Source organism: Callionymus lyra, chromosome 14 (assembly GCF_982586985.1).
Source record: "Callionymus lyra chromosome 14, fCalLyr1.hap1.1, whole genome shotgun sequence".
NCBI lineage: Eukaryota > Metazoa > Chordata > Actinopteri > Syngnathiformes > Callionymidae > Callionymus > Callionymus lyra.
The window spans coordinates 25,743,223-25,757,672 of NC_141831.1; the positions used below are offsets into that span (position 1 = coordinate 25,743,223).

Below are 14,450 nucleotides of genomic sequence, written 5' to 3' on the forward strand. Positions count from 1 at the left end.
AACTGTTGCACAACCCATCAGGTTAGAATGTCAATCAACATTGCTCATTGTTGAGACTTATTTATCACTACTTTGTCAAGGCCACATTTTGCACCATCAAAATAGCCACTGACTTCAAATAGTTGAACGCAGAGTGAAGAAGTTCATCCCTGAATAGACTTCATGAGAGAGAACATGAGCAATTATCAATTGCAAAGTCTTGTGTGACCTTCTGTCTTCACAGTAATTAAAAAGCAGTCGAGGGATTAGTCTGTTCATTCACACCTCTTGTTCAAGTGCAGCGGAACTGCTGACTGTCATTAAATTCCTTGCCCCCAAACTCACAAGTACATGCAAATAGATTATGAAATGGCATTAGCAGACACTGCTGTTTGAAAATGACATTTTCTTTTCATCTCATCTGTCGTAACGAAATTATTATTCTAAGCATACACTCATGTGCTGCAGTCCATCTTGTTCAATTACTGATATTGATTTCCTGTTTCAGAAAATATTTTATCTGTTAACTCCTAGAAACTTAACAGACAAGCAGTTTGTTGTTTGTTTGTTGTGTGACGAGCACTGTAGTTCAGTTAGGAACCGCTTTATCATCTTTTGGTTTTGTTTGGATGATCCCTCAAGCCTGGTCTATTTCATCCCATTATATTAACGGTGAATTTTGAGAAATTTGTCTAGGAGGAGAGACAGCGACATCAAGTGTTCAGAATTTGAAAGTACAAGTCAAGCATGTTTTAAAAATAGGTTATTCAACAAAAAAGTCTGTTTTAAAGATTACCTGGAGATGTGGAAGAAGCAGAAACAGATAACAGGACGCCGTATTGTGGGGATAATATTGTTTGTTTTTGTTGACCAAATTATATGTGAAAAACAAACATGTTGAATATTCTAGCGAGAAATTTGACAGTGTTGAGAACGTCTTCACCATGCAACAGAATTGAAACAATTGCTTCCTTAAATCTGTTCTGCAATTTGGGGATTTTACATAAATTCCCACTAATAGCTGAATCAGATACAAAGTTACAGAAAAAACTACTTTAATGATAGCTTTGCATATGATACGCACTGTTGTTGCTTCATTACCTGAACATGTTTAATATTAATTTAAATTATATATTAACTTTAATTGGAAGTTTTTGTTTACAGAAAAAAATAAAACTTTCTGTGCTATTATTCTGTCTATAGTTTATTTTCTTTCTTCTTTTTCTGGTGAGAGTTACATTTTCATTGCATATAACGCAATGATATATATTTCAAGATGCCAGGACAACATATTGAACTGTCAGTCTCCCACAACAATTTTAGTCTGTTACCAGAATCGACCGTTACGCCATCATGTTGCGAGTTTGAACATGTTTTAAACTGGTTCCCTTTTTTTGGTAGGCTAATGTCTCTCTGTAATCTTATATCAAAATGATTCATGAGAACCGGTGTGCCTACAGTCCTACTTGATGGTGCTATGCCCTCTAATCGAGCTCTGCTATTGGCTTTTCCTCAAGGCCCTACCTTGTCTCTGAAAAAGCCCTCTCCCCCATATAGTCGGGGTAATAACATCTGTACTTCCTCCTTTTCATCTCAGCACAAAGCTCCTGACAATGTTTGGAAAGATAAGTGAAAGCATTGACGTTTGCATCTGTACACATTAATTTGTCTTGGGCCCCAATCATGTGTTTTTTCAGGTTGTGTGGTCGGCAAAAAACATTCCACCAACCGTCCGAGTTTGGGGCAAAGTTATTGAGGCCTGGTGAGTAAAACTGTGTCTCTCAGCCGTGGTCAAACTACTACGCGGAGAACGACGGGCGCTGTTTCAACACCGCAGCTCACTTCATTGACATCGGTGATGACATAAGCGGGACGTTCCAGGTTGGTATAAAAAAACGTAGACTTGATAGGCTCACTTTACAGCAGGACTGCAGATGAGGTGGAGGAGTTTCACGGTGGCTGCCCTCTTCAGAATGACGCAGACATTTGCTCTCCGGGAGGAGGATCCGGGTGAGTGTTTTTCCAATTGATGCCGGGACTTTTATCAAAGGTCATATGATGATCGGGCCAGACCTACGGCTGTGAGGACCCCCCACATCTTCCCCCTCCTTCTGTATTTTTTTTTATATGGCAATAAAACACATGGCAACATTTTTGGTGGGGTTTGTTATGAGAGTGTTGCCATCAGCAGAGCGCAGGGTTTTTTGGTTGCTTCATTTGAGGCCTTTGCTGCTAAAGTTATCATGTTTTACCATTCAAAGCCGGCGATGCTTTCCTCTAATTATATAACTTGAATTTTTCAAACGCATCGTTCTTTCATAGTGTCTTCCATTGCCCGGTAAAAGACAGCGAGACCAGCTCATTCAGCCCGTTATCTTCACATTAATGTAGATCAGTGCAAGTCCGACGGATTTCGTGGCTGATGAAGAATATAGATGCTGATCAGGCCGACCAAATTGCCATGTAACAATGGGGTTTCATGCCATCCTGGGTCCCAACAGGGTTGCAGAACTCTCGCCCCTGCTGATGGGACAATATGATGCTTGACGCGCTAGTTTATCCGAAGCTCGCGCAAGTACAATCACCACACATTGGCTCTGAGTTCTTCTGAGTTCATCTTCCCCGTCACATTCCAACATAGACATCTGGAGATAAAATCTCAAACCCAAAGAAAAACAGAACAAAACCACACTTAGAACTGGAGAATGTTTCATTTTGCGTGAGTTATGCGAAGCCGGTACGACCGCATTCTGTTAACACACATAATCTCTGTGCTCATACCCGGACACTCTCTCCATGTCCACATGTCCCTTGTCAGCTTTGGTGAAACTGAAAGGGAAGAAGAAAAGCTCCTGGAGCCGAGGTTGACCTAGGAAAGATATAGGTGCATGCACGCCTGAGAATGCGCGATCTTCATGCACGATCATGCATTCTCTCCCAATACAAGTCAGAAAAAAATAGTTTTCATTCTGCTAAAAAAGGGTCTGAGGGTGTTGTTGTGGCCCATATTCCCTGGGTCTCCTCCTGTGGGTCATTCTTTGGTTGCCCTCCTCCATGAATCGGGCGGATGGGGGCTGTGATGGCATCCCAATCCTAGTTTTTCCGCTCATTGTGTGGTCTTTTTTCTCTGGGCGTTCTATCTTTTTCGGGGAACGCCCAGGCCTTGTCTACACGATGGCTATGTGCCTCTTTTTATCTCCTTGCTGGTATGTGAGAAGGTGCCTAGAATTCAGCTCCTGTTCAGTCTTCACTGTCTTTCACTTTGTCTTTCTTCAGCACTAGCTGGTTAGCGGATGCACTGTTGAGACACTTTGCATATTTGCTTCAGCCATGGTGGCGAAGCTGCCCGGTTACAGGTCGTTTTTTTCGGCGACTGCTGGCTTCGATCTCCTTTGAGGACCTTGAGCCCTAAGTGGAGCATTCAGTGGGTGCTGGACTCTCTTACAAGTGAATGGTAAATGGCTCTTACTTACTTTCTATGCTTATTCAGAGACCAAAGCCATTTATACTAAGTAACACATTCACCCATTCACCCCAACCTGCAAAGTGTTTTCACTTAGCCATTGTTTGATTTTTATCAAGCAATTGACTAAGTTGTTCAGCCTCTGGGCTCAGTTTGATCAAATGAACAGTAGAGCTGGATATCATCAGCAAAAAATGAGTTCATTTGCATGAAAGATAAGGCTGGATGTCATCCCCAAACCAGTGATAATTGATGTTGAGTTGTGTAATATGTGGCCAAGTGGCAGGAGGTAGATGATAATGAGGTTGGATCTGAATGATTTAAGATGTATTAACCGGGTGCAGTCAGTTAGGTAGGAGTTGAACCATTTGGCCTTAAGCTCAATTTAAGTCTCTTACATTATCCTCCACAAGTTCAGGTAAATCAGTGATTTTTATTTTAGTATAATACAACCTCCACTACTTCTGGAATGGAAATGACATAAATGTAGAGATTGCTCATGTAAAACAAAGTCTTTAAACTGTCAAACACTCACTATCAAGTTGTGCACATGCCTTCTGTTGTATCTCCTGCTCTTATGTAATGTTTTTGAAATTCATCAAATCATGCTGCAGCTTTAGGGATAGCCGTTTCGTTCCTCTCTTGAAAGCGTTTACTGAGCTGATCATATTGACCATTATTGCAGCTGAAAATCAAGCTCATGCAGCGAGAATTCTAACCCGCTCAAGTAGAAGAACAGACATTTCTCCGATCCTTAAAACTCTTCACTGGCTTCCAGTTTCTTTCAGGATCAACTTTAAAATTCTGGTTCTTACTTTCAGAGCTATTCATTGTCAGGCTCCTCCTTACATCACTGATCTGATCCAGCCTTACACCCCAGCTCGGGCTCTGAGGTCTGTGGATCAGAATCTACTTATGGTTCCACGCACACGACTCAGGACCAGAGGAGAGAAATCTTTTGGCTGTTGCTCCTAAGCTTTGGAACAATCTTCCTCTCTCTTTGCGCTTGATGGATCTACTGACTCCTTTAAGAAACATCTTAAGACGTTTCTATTTGTTCAGGCTTTTCCTTGATTTTCTGGAACTCCTGTGTTGTTCTCAGTATTATCTTGATCTTTAAAGTGTATATACTTTTTTGAGTATTGTTTTGTTTGTTTAAGCGCTTTGTGACCCTGGTCTGGAAAAGCGCTATATAAATGAATCCTGGAGCAAGAGAGGATGAAGAAGCAACCAACCAAAGCAAGACCACTGCTGAGCACCATCACCCTTGTGAAAGATGGTCAAAGGCCTGTTTTCCACAGCCAAGCCAGGCAGAACCTCCTGCAATCAGCACAGCGATTGGGAAATGGAGGTTGACCTCGGGAAGAAACTCCATTTCCCAGAAGCGGTTCTCATCACCACTCTAAGACCAGACATCATCATGTGGACTCCAGTGGGGAAGAAGACCATCCTGGTGGAGATGAAAGTGCCGTGGGAGGACTGTGAGGAAGCTGCAGAGAGGAAAAAATCCAAATACCCGCAACTTGTCCAAGACTGCCGGGATAAGGGGTTGAAAGCATGGCTGATGACGGTGGTAGTCGGATGTCGAGGGTTGCCAGCTCAATCAGTGTGGGATCTATTGACCAAGGTTGGACTGAGAGGCCACTTAAGAAAAGCAGCAGTTTGCAGGCTGGGAGAATCGTCTGAAAGAGCCTCTGTTGGCTCTGGCACAAAAAAGAGGACACAAGCTAGAAGCCTGGGGGAGAGGGGAAGTGACTTGGCCAGTCACTGCAGACCCACCACCTGGAGGGCGTTGTGGTTAAGGGTCCAAACGCCCAGTGAAGGTTGGGGACCACCTGATGACCTCTCTCCCAGGCCAAGGCTTCACCCATTAGAAATGGGTATATACTAGCATCCTAGATGTATTATACAACTGAACTCCCTGGGTTTCTAGTGACTTCCAGGAAAGTCTGGATGGCAACCAAGGAAGGTCGGTGACGCTGGAGAGTCAGCTGACCTCCAGGAAAGACTGGCGGGGTAACAGGGGCCAGCAACCCCTGTTGCAGCACTCGTAAGAGGGCACCAAGCAAGCTACAAAATCGACAAAAGAGCAATACCCCCAGAGCCTCCCGAGAGGGGGGGAGGATGAGAGGCTCATCAGGACAGATTCAATGGCTACGACTCGGACAGTGACACAGAAGTAGAGAAGACTCAGGCAAACCACCTTGACCGGGGAGGTACCAGAACCAAAATGAAGTTGCGGAAGGATCTGCATAAGTACAAGAGGGCTCAAAATACACCAGAGCAAGTCCAAGTGCGGGGAGGGACGGATGCAAGCACACCGCTCAGATGTCTCATCTGGTGATACACAGAAGAATTCTAGGGAGGAAGCACACCACAGTTCCAGTGATCTCTCAGTGCCAGTAATCCCCCAAGCTCACACAAGGAAAGCCTCTAACACCACTCCAGAAAGCCCACCCCAGCCAACGAGGGAAATAATCAAGTGGCCCAAGTTGACTGATAAAAATGACCATGGTCCATGTTAGATGAAGATCTGGACAAGGTGCTTGGGGCAGTTCAAGCTGGATCAGCAGAAAGGAAGGTGGATTCACTGACAGCCATCACCTACAACATGGCAAAAGAATGGTTTGGAACCATGCCCGGCAAAGAGAACAAAGAAAGACCAGAAAGAAAGGAAAACAGAAGAAAGAAAGATCAAACAACTTAGGAAGGAGATCAAGACCCTGAGGAAGCAATTCAAACTGGCAAGTGCAGGAGAAAAGGAAGGAATAAAGGAGCTGACTGCCATTCTCCACGAACAGCTCATCAGGATAAGAAGAGCTGAGAGTTTCAAACAGCAGCGGAAGAAGCAGGAAGCTGCGCAAGCCCAGTTTATAAAGGACCCCTACCGCTTCACCAAATCACATCTTGGGGAAGCAAGGTCTGGGACTCTATCAAGTTCCAAAGAGGAGAAGGAGCAGTCTGTGGAGGAGATATTTAGTGACCCTTCAAGAGAGAAAGCCCTGAAGGAAACCACAGGCTCGCTAACACCAACCCATCTACCACACCCCTTAGCACAGTGTCCATCATGGAGAGAGGTTCAAGAGGTTGTCAAGCACGCAAGATCATCTTCTGCCCCAAGTCCAAGTGGTATACCGTACAAAGTATACAAGAAATACCCCAAGCTCCTCCGAAGGCTGTCGAGGCTTACGCGGGTGATTTGGTCCAAGGGAACCATTCCAGCAAGTTGGAGAAGGGCGGAAGGGTGCTTTGTACCCAAAGAACAGGGATCCACACAGATTAGCAAGTTCCGAACTATCTCCCTACTTAGTGTGGAGGGGAAGATTTTCTTTTCTGTGCTTGCCAGAAGAATAAGCAGCTACATGACCCAGAATGGATATATTAAAACTTCTATTCAGAAGGGTGGTATCGAAGGGTTCTCCGGGTGCTTGGAGCATACAGGGATCCTCGGCCATCTCATTCAAGAAGCAAAGGAGAAGAAAGGCAACTTAACGGTTGTCTGGCTTGACTTTGCGAACGCATATGGGTATATTCCCCACAACTTGATCCAAGTGGCTTTGGACTACTACCACATCCCACCAGGGCATGATCACCAGCTATTCGAGAGACATCAAGCTAAGATTCCAGTCTGCCAAGTTTACAACAAAGGGGCAGCCAGTAGAGAAAGGCATAGTGACAGGAAGCACAATCTCTCCCATTTGTTCATCATGGGAATGAACCTTATCATCTCAGCAGCAAGTGTAAAGGCAAGAATGCCAGAGACCGCTGCAGGGTGTCAACAGCCGGTGATAAGGGCATTCATGGATGACCTTACCGTGATAACACCAACTCACGTGCAGGCAAGATGGGTCCTGGCAGAATTGGATCGTATGGCCACCTGGGCAAAGATGGTCTTCAAGCCCAAGAAATCAAGGAGCCTGGTGATCCAAAAGGGCAAAACGACTGGAAGGTTTGAGCTACTTGTTCAAGATGAAGTGATCCCTAACATCCAGGGAAACCCAATCAAATGCCTTGGAAAGTGGTATGATGATTCCCTGTCAGACAAGAACAGCATCTCCATCACCCTAAAACAAGTTGAGGATTGGCTGAATAAGATTGATAAGTCTGGCCTGCCTGGAAAGTACAAGTGCTGGATATACCAACATGGCCTACTCCCGAGACTCATGTGGCTTCTAACCGTGTACAAGGTGCCCCTGTCATCTGTTGAAGCAATGGAGAGGAAGTTCAACAAACACCTTCGTAGATGGTTAGGAACACCCACAAGCTTTACAGCTGTGGGGCTCTACATACGGTCGGGCCAGCTCCAGCTTCCCTTGTCATCTGTTGTGGAAGAGTTCAAAGTTGCCAAGTGCAGACCGTCCCTGACATACAGGGACTCTCAAGATCAGCTCACCAGGGAAGCAGGAGTCAGAACAAGATCTGGCCGCAAGTGGGCCTCCAGCACAATGATTACCCAGGCAGAATGTTCTCTAAGGACCAAAGACATGGGGCTAGGTTCATCACATTTTCAGCAGTGGTCAAAGTCCACTCCTAGGGAGGGGAGAGCCTTGATCCAGGAGGAAGTCTGAAACCTCGAGGAAGAACAGAGAAGAGCAAAATCCATCGAGCTTGCAACTCAAGGAGCCTGGACGAGCCTCCCCAAGAGATCCATCACATGTAGTGAACTGTAACGGTTGGAGCCTGATGACCTCTCTCCCAGGCCAAGGCTTCACCCATTAGAAATGGGTGTATACTAGCATCCCATATCTATTATGCAACATTAGTGGTTGTATCCACTATATATAAATATATAATAAATCAATTTGATACAGTGAATTGTTTTATTTATATTACATTATGAGCTTGTGAGATACACTTTTCTCACTATCTATCTTTTTTAAAGTTCAAGACATTGTGAACATGAAAATGAAAGCAGATTTTTGTCAACTATTAAGGCTATTTTTAAAATGAATTGAAACATGAAGTGTGGTATTAAGAGTGACATTATTTTTTAATACGTTATTTTTTTTACCTTACTTTATTAATACACCTTAATTAGATGGCAATATATCAATATTTTCACAATAGAGATACATTGAACTTTCAGTTTTCAAGCCCCTTTTCTGTGGAACAACTAACCAGCCTTAGTCCGAAGGGCAAACTCTGTATTTAAGAATAATCTTTATACGCTCCTTTAAGATAAACTTTATTGTCAGGAGTGACTCAGGCTCTTTTCTGAACCAGCCATATTTGTTATGTTATGTTCTTTCGAACACTGAGCAGTCTCTCTATGGTAAGTAAGTAAGTCATTTTTATTTGTGTAGCGCTTTTCCAGGCCAGGGTCACAAAGCGCTTAAACAATCAAAACAATATTCAATAAAGTATATACTTTAAAGGGCAAGATAAAACTGATAACACAACAGGAGTTCCAGAAAATCAAGGAAAAGCCTGAACAAATAAAAACATCTTAAGATGTTTCTTAAAGGAGTCAGTAGATCCATCAAGCGCAAAGAGAGAGGAAGATCGTTCCATGGTCTGGGTGTCTCTCATACAAACACCAATGCATATATGCTCACACACACTTAAATGTCGACTAAGGAGATCTGGTTCTATCAGGTCCAATATTTACTGTTCCACAACAACTATGCTAAAACTTCCAATTGCTGACAAAATGTTTTGGACAATGGATACGTGCCAAGGTGAAGCCTGAGATATGATTGGTTAACAATAATAAAATACTGTAAATATAATTGAGTTCAATCTCCCGTTGTTAAATACAATTCTTTCACTTGAATTCCTCCAAAATTCTGAGTCATCAGAAAAAAAACAAAAATCCCTTCAGTTATGACTTCATTGTGATAGATCGATATATATAGACTTCATGATACATATACAAAAAGCTGGAATCTACAACACTAAATGGTTGTTTAGTAAATGTACTCAATTGTGACCTTCCTCAGAATGGACATAACCAAAAATAATAAATACATATTATAGATCATTAAGTTAAAATAAATTATCGAGTTTTCTGTGCTCATACTTGGGATCATGGAATATTATATTTAAAAGAGTTTAAAGATAATTGTCCATATTAGTATATAATCTACTACATTTTTGCAATTTAGCAATAAACAGCACTTTGGTGTGAGCTGGTGCCTCGTGTTTGTGGAGGTTAAATTACACATATGTGAGACATTTGAAAACGTGTTTGCAAACTCAACAATACAACTACTATAAAGCTGAATACTTCAGTGTGTAGGGGGAGGGTTCCTCCCCCGTCTTTGCTCTCTTTGGTCATCACCAGTGTCAACCTTTTGACGTTCAGCTGTTGACCTTTTTCCGAGTGACCTTACCCTAACACTTTCACACTCTAAAATTACCTCACACTAGGTCACCATATTTAAATCTACATGTGTTGTAAAGAGAGTAAAGTATTAATTATATAGTGTACACTTTTTTCCTTGATTTTATCGAACTCCTGTTGTGTTATCAGTTTTATCTTGACCTTTAAAGTATATACTTTATTGAATATTGTTTTGATTGTTTAAGCGCTTTGTGACCCTGGTCTAGAAAAGCGCTATACAAATAAGAATTACTTACTTACTTACTTACTTACTTTATTAATTGTATTATATGAATGTATTGTATGATCTGACCATCATTTAAAAAGGGTTCTAATTTAGAATAAAAAAGTGTTAAGACATATCTTATTCACACAGATATACAGTTGTTTCCCAATGTATCTTGTATCTAAGAACTCATCTAAGCTCTTTTGCCAAATTTAGTTAATTGTTGAGTAAATGTATGATCACCTTGGACACATTTCTGACATCCTTCATGGAAACGATGAAAATCTCATTTAATGAAAAATAATTTCAAGTGGGAGCTAGTTGGAATATTGTGAAAACTGGAATGGGTAATATTTAGAAATGAAAAGAAATGGAAAAACGTCTTGTCAACTGAACAACTTTTGGAATAAATAAATGGTTTACTTCAAGGTCTGAGTCTCTAATAGGCATGGGAAGGACTCCTCCTTCACAGGAAGCATTGTTGACATTGACAGTCTGTTGCTCAAGAGCATTTTGAAGGTGAACCTCAACACTTGGAAAAACGAATAGAAAATAACTTTCAAAATTCCCTGAAACACATATTGACTTAAACTAATATCCAGTTTCAATTATTTTATTTGATCTGAAAATAAACATTATTCCGTGTATTTCCATTTTTGTTACATGTTTCATACGTAGAAAAGTTTCAAGTCACGTCTAAATAAAGCAACTGGAAGAAAAATGAAATGATTTGTATAATAATTCGAAATTAAATTAAGAGAAAATATAAATATACGTATAATAAATATAACATACAGTTGGTCAAGCGGTATGTGTGGATATACAGCTTTAAGATCAATATATAAGTTAATTTAGTATTCTGAACATGATTTATTTATTATTATAACTAAGGGCAAAGATGTGCGGGTCTCGTGACCCCTACCAGCTGCTTCTATATGACGCCATTTCCGCTATGAGTCACTGGTTGTTTTCCTTTAAACTCTACTTAGATGTCTTATAAAACAAGATAATACTTTAGCTGTGTGGTTCTTAAATTAACGTTCGTTTGCCCCGAAAGGCTCACTTTATATCCCGTTACATCGAACTTTCAATGTGACGTAATAGTTTATTTTACACGGATGTGACGTCACTGCGAAAGCCAAGTCTCGTTCGGTCTCGCGAGAGTAAATCTAGATAAATCTGCAACGCGGCTTTTCAATCGGCCATTTCGTCGTGCAGGCCAAACAGGGCAACGGGGAAACTGCGAATACTGGTTTCATTTAAAGCTTCATAAAAGCAAAAAAAAGACAAACAACGCAACCATGAACGAGACAGCTGTTTCATTCGCCAAGGACTTCCTGGCCGGCGGCATTTCTGCCGCCATCTCCAAGACAGCCGTCGCCCCGATCGAGAGAGTGAAGCTTCTCCTTCAGGTGAGTCTCCCGGAAGAATCTTTAACGTTCAAGTTAACCGACATTGCTTCGACTTCGTTTGTTCCCGGTGATCTTTCTACATTCGGATTCGTCTTCTATTTGATTTGATGTAATTTAAGTGGGATTCGGTGCTTCGGGATGTAAGGTCACCGGCGGATGAGAAGATGACCTACACGAGCCGGGATGCTAACGTTAGCTCTCCACGTTAACCTTAGCCTACGCAGCTAACAAAGGGCAAACGCTGCTTCTCACTTTTGGACAGTGTGTTCTATTTTACGAATATAGTCTGTATACGCGTAGAATCACCGCATTTGGATAGTCGTGATTGCATTACGCCTATTCTGCCACTTTATGTCTGGAATGACGAATGTTCCACTGCTAGTCGGTGTTGAGGCCTAGAGAGAGTATTTCCCTTAAAGTTTTCATCTCCTTTTCCTTATCGATTAACATGCTTAAACTTCATTTAAAATAGTTGGCACCTTTTAATAATTTAAGTTTACTTAACAGATTTATTTCATGTCTCTGATGTTCATTCATTCTTCCAGGTCCAACATGCCAGCAAGCAGATCACCGCTGACATGCAGTACAAGGGCATCATTGACTGCGTCACCCGTATTCCTAAGGAGCAGGGGTTCCTTTCCTTCTGGAGAGGTAACCTTGCCAATGTCATCAGGTATTTCCCCACCCAGGCCCTGAACTTCGCCTTCAAGGACAAGTACAAGAAGGTCTTCCTTGATGGCGTCGACAAGCGCACCCAATTCTGGAGGTACTTCGCCGGTAACCTGGCCTCCGGAGGTGCCGCCGGAGCGACCTCCCTGTGCTTCGTCTACCCCCTTGACTTTGCCCGTACCCGTCTGGCCGCTGACGTCGGAAAGGCTGGAGCTGCGAGGGAGTTCAGTGGTCTTGGGAACTGCCTGGCGAAAATCTCAAAGTCCGATGGTATCCGTGGTCTGTACCAGGGCTTCGGCGTGTCCGTGCAGGGAATCATCATCTACAGAGCTGCATATTTTGGCATCTATGACACCGCCAAGGGTAGGCTTCTGTTAACCTTTACTGTACTTCTATAAGTTGAGTGGATTCTAACTAGGGTTTGCTTTCAGGTATGCTTCCAGACCCCAAGAACACCACCATCCTGGTGAGCTGGATGATTGCTCAGTCTGTGACGGCTGTTGCCGGTCTCACCTCATACCCCTTCGACACGGTCCGTAGACGTATGATGATGCAGTCTGGACGCAAGGGCGGTGAGTTGATTTCTCCTGTCATGGATGCCTTGTAGAAGTAGCATTGGGTGACATTTTTTTTCTCTCTCCCGTCTCCTTCAGCTGACATCATGTACACTGGTACCATGGATTGCTGGCGCAAGATTGCACGTGATGAGGGTGGCAAGGCTTTCTTCAAGGGTGCCTGGTCCAACGTTCTCAGGGGCATGGGTGGCGCCTTCGTGCTTGTGTTGTACGATGAGCTCAAGAAAGTCATGTAAATCCTATGGTCACACCACTGTCCAATTCGGCTAAATGTAATAATTTTCCATCTCTATGGACTCTGCATTCTGCCTTATTTATGGGAACAAACTATAGTGTCTCGCCACTCACTGTGGGTGATGGCTGTATGTTGTGCATCTTTGATTTTAAACGTTCCACGCCCTCTGTACCATTTCATTCCTGTTTAAAAAGAATCCAATACCTCCTGTCATTCACTAGGTTTGTATCAACCCAACTTGAATAATAAATTTTATTCTGGGGATCAAACTCCACCATTACCTACATGTGTCCTCCATGTTCATGGTTAGGATGAGCACTCGCTGGATAATGAAAGGCAAGTGGATTACTTGTCTGCTATATTTACTTGCGCTTATCTCTTACTGAGCCTTTCTAGTTTTCTCTAGCGTCCACTGGGACTGTAGAGTTAAACCTTGTGCACAACCTCTTTTCTGTTGGTTCAGCTTGCATTTTACTTTCCTTTCTCCTCTGACATTTACCAGCTAATGCAAGTAAAGTTTATTTAAAATTGCTTCTCAAGGAAAAACTTCCCGGAAGTCTCGAAATTTGATCCACATTGGGTGCAGTGCCGCCTGTCTGCCAGCAGGGATCGCTAGACACCCAAGTATAACACCCCCTGTTCACTTGCAGAACAGTCATGACTGCATTTTGATTATGTATTTTGTTCCGACTGGATGGTGTAAATAGATTCCTCGTAGTGTCGCAAAGAGAAATAAAATCTATGAACAAATGAGCCAAACGTCTCGATTTACAGATGCATCTTATTGTAACAAATCCATGCCGAGTGGCCTTGAGTACATTTTCAGATGCGTACATATTTAACCTGGCTTTCTCATTTGTACACCCAAGCTTGTCTTGAGTTTTAAGCTAAAAGGCCACCAAAGCCCATCAAATACCATTTATACAATTGTTTTTTTTTGTTTTTTTTACATTTCCCATGGAGTCTGGAGTCAGGCAAGTATCAACCAAATAGTGGCCCGATTTCTGAGTCTGTTTAGCTGGTGAACTTAAGTTTTAAAACATTTAATCGCAGGACAACATTTAGCACATGTTTTACTTGTTACTGATAGTTTGGATCACGACTTGTTCAATTAGTTTACCCTCGAGAGCACCAAGTCATTTAATCGGATGCGTTTCTCGTGACCACCACTCGTGAGCTTCAGACCTTTGACTGGAAACGTTCCTTGTATAATCAATATCATGAATTTTCCATTGTCATTGCAAAGCATCAATGAGATTGAAATCGGTGCATCAGGATCAGTCTTAACATTATTAACTCAGGTTGATGTCAGCAGTTTTTATGCCTCATCAACCATAGACTGAAAATCTAAAATGTTTTTCTCCAGACCAGGGTCACAAAGTGCTTAATCAAAACGATACCCAATAAAATGTATGCTTAAAAGGTCAAGACACCACTGAGACAAACGCAGGAAACGCCTGCACGAATAAAAGTGCTACTCCATCCTGCTCTGTGTGCTTGAAGTAAAATTATATTCTAGAGTCAAGCAATAAAGAAAAGAGTGAAGTCAGGGTGGAATATGCCTTCACT

General features: G+C 42.4%; 1 protein-coding gene across 1 annotated transcript; it reads left to right on the forward strand.

Moving 5' to 3' along the window:
* The first annotated feature begins 11,203 nt into the window (after nucleotides 1–11,203).
* On the forward strand, nucleotides 11,204–13,161 carry LOC148066843 (ADP/ATP translocase 2). Its single transcript, XM_087806934.1, has 4 exons — nucleotides 11,204–11,402; nucleotides 11,948–12,434; nucleotides 12,503–12,643; nucleotides 12,725–13,161. The coding sequence occupies exons 1-4, from the start codon at nucleotides 11,292–11,294 to the stop codon at nucleotides 12,880–12,882; spliced, it is 897 nt and encodes a 298-aa protein (XP_087663060.1). The 5' UTR covers nucleotides 11,204–11,291; the 3' UTR covers nucleotides 12,883–13,161.
* The last annotated feature ends 1,289 nt before the right edge of the window (nucleotides 13,162–14,450 follow it).

Excerpts from the sequence above, each read along its gene's own strand:
- LOC148066843 (XM_087806934.1), top strand. The coding sequence starts at position 11,292 with ATGAACGAGACAGCTGTTTCATTCGCCAAGGACTTCCTGGCCGGCGGC. Across the intron at positions 11,403-11,947 it reads GAGTGAAGCTTCTCCTTCAG|GTCCAACATGCCAGCAAGCA; the intron begins GTGAGTCTCCCG and ends TCATTCTTCCAG. Across the intron at positions 12,644-12,724 it reads GCAGTCTGGACGCAAGGGCG|CTGACATCATGTACACTGGT; the intron begins GTGAGTTGATTT and ends CGTCTCCTTCAG.